Source organism: Geotrypetes seraphini, chromosome 17 (assembly GCF_902459505.1).
Source record: "Geotrypetes seraphini chromosome 17, aGeoSer1.1, whole genome shotgun sequence".
Lineage (NCBI taxonomy): Eukaryota > Metazoa > Chordata > Amphibia > Gymnophiona > Dermophiidae > Geotrypetes > Geotrypetes seraphini.
The window spans coordinates 29,177,643-29,178,770 of record NC_047100.1 but is presented as its reverse complement, the minus strand read 5'-3'; the positions used below and the strand labels follow the sequence as shown (position 1 = coordinate 29,178,770).

Here is a 1,128-nt window from a genome sequence, read left to right as displayed (position 1 = left end):
TTGACTGTTTGTTTGTTTTTTTAATTAAAGATCAATGGTGTGGTCAATTAATTAAGCTTGTTAATTCAATTTGGGTTGGATGTGGATTTAAGTGAGGCATTGGCCCATAGTGTGTACATCCAGTAGCGCTATAGAAATGATTCTTTTATGGGACGAGAAATGAAAATGAGATTGGATTATTCAGAATTCACAGCAGACAAAAAAAAAATTGGAATTACACGAAGTGAGAAGAACGTGTTCTCAACATCCTAAGAGTGACTTCTTATTGTGACTTGTGGCTTTTTCTGTTAGACTTCTGTATTAACGGCATAGCAGGTGGGATTTCAGTCACAGCAACACAACAGGCAAGTCTTTTAGAGATTCGTACAGCACATGACATCAAAACAAGCACAAGTATCGCAAATACAATCAAAATAATATCTCGGAAAAGGAATTCATGACATGTGATGGGCCAGGGGTTGGCACAGCCTGTGAGCTCATTCCCCGTCAGCTGGCTAAGTGGTCTCATCTTAGCTGAAGCAGGCGTTTTGCATCTGACCTCTGCAAAGTTTTTTATTCTGGGCTGGTCCTCCATCCAGAGTCTGAGATAGAAGATGTGACAGTCACAGTGCCAGGGGTTGTTGGAGAGATCCACAACTTCCAAGTTGTGTAAGTGGTCAAACGTGCCAGCAGGCGCTGTGGTCAAGCTGTTGTTCTGCAGATAAAGCTTAATGGTGTTGTATGGCAGGACGGGCACTTCCTTCAGCCATCTGGAGCTGCAGTCCACTTCCAGACCTTTCCGTTCGAACAGCTTGCAACTGCAGGAGAGAGGACAGGTTTCAGCCTGAGCTATACCAAACACCAGCAAAATAACCAGCCCTTCAGCAACAGCCATCTTTCCTTTGCTAATATTATAGCTGAAAATAAATAGACAAAAAGGAAAAAAATTATTCTATATTAAAAAGCACAGTCATAAGATAGGTACAATGTTCCAATTTTTCATGCTTGCTTGTTCATACAGGATTCCACAGATTCTATATATCTAATATAATAAAACACTAAGCCACGCATGCGCACTCCCACCTGCATGCTCCCGTTTTCCGTGTGCTGTAGGGCACCACAGGTAGGAGTGCGCATGCGCGCGAATCT

At 42.5% G+C, this 1,128-nt stretch overlaps 1 protein-coding gene across 1 annotated transcript; it reads right to left on the bottom strand.

Moving 5' to 3' along the window:
• Positions 1-262: 262 nt before the first annotated feature.
• Positions 263-874, bottom strand: GP9 (glycoprotein IX platelet). Its single transcript, XM_033926623.1, has one exon. The coding sequence runs from the start codon at positions 872-874 to the stop codon at positions 263-265; it is 612 nt and encodes a 203-aa protein (XP_033782514.1).
• Between the last annotated feature and the right edge of the window lie 254 nt (positions 875-1,128).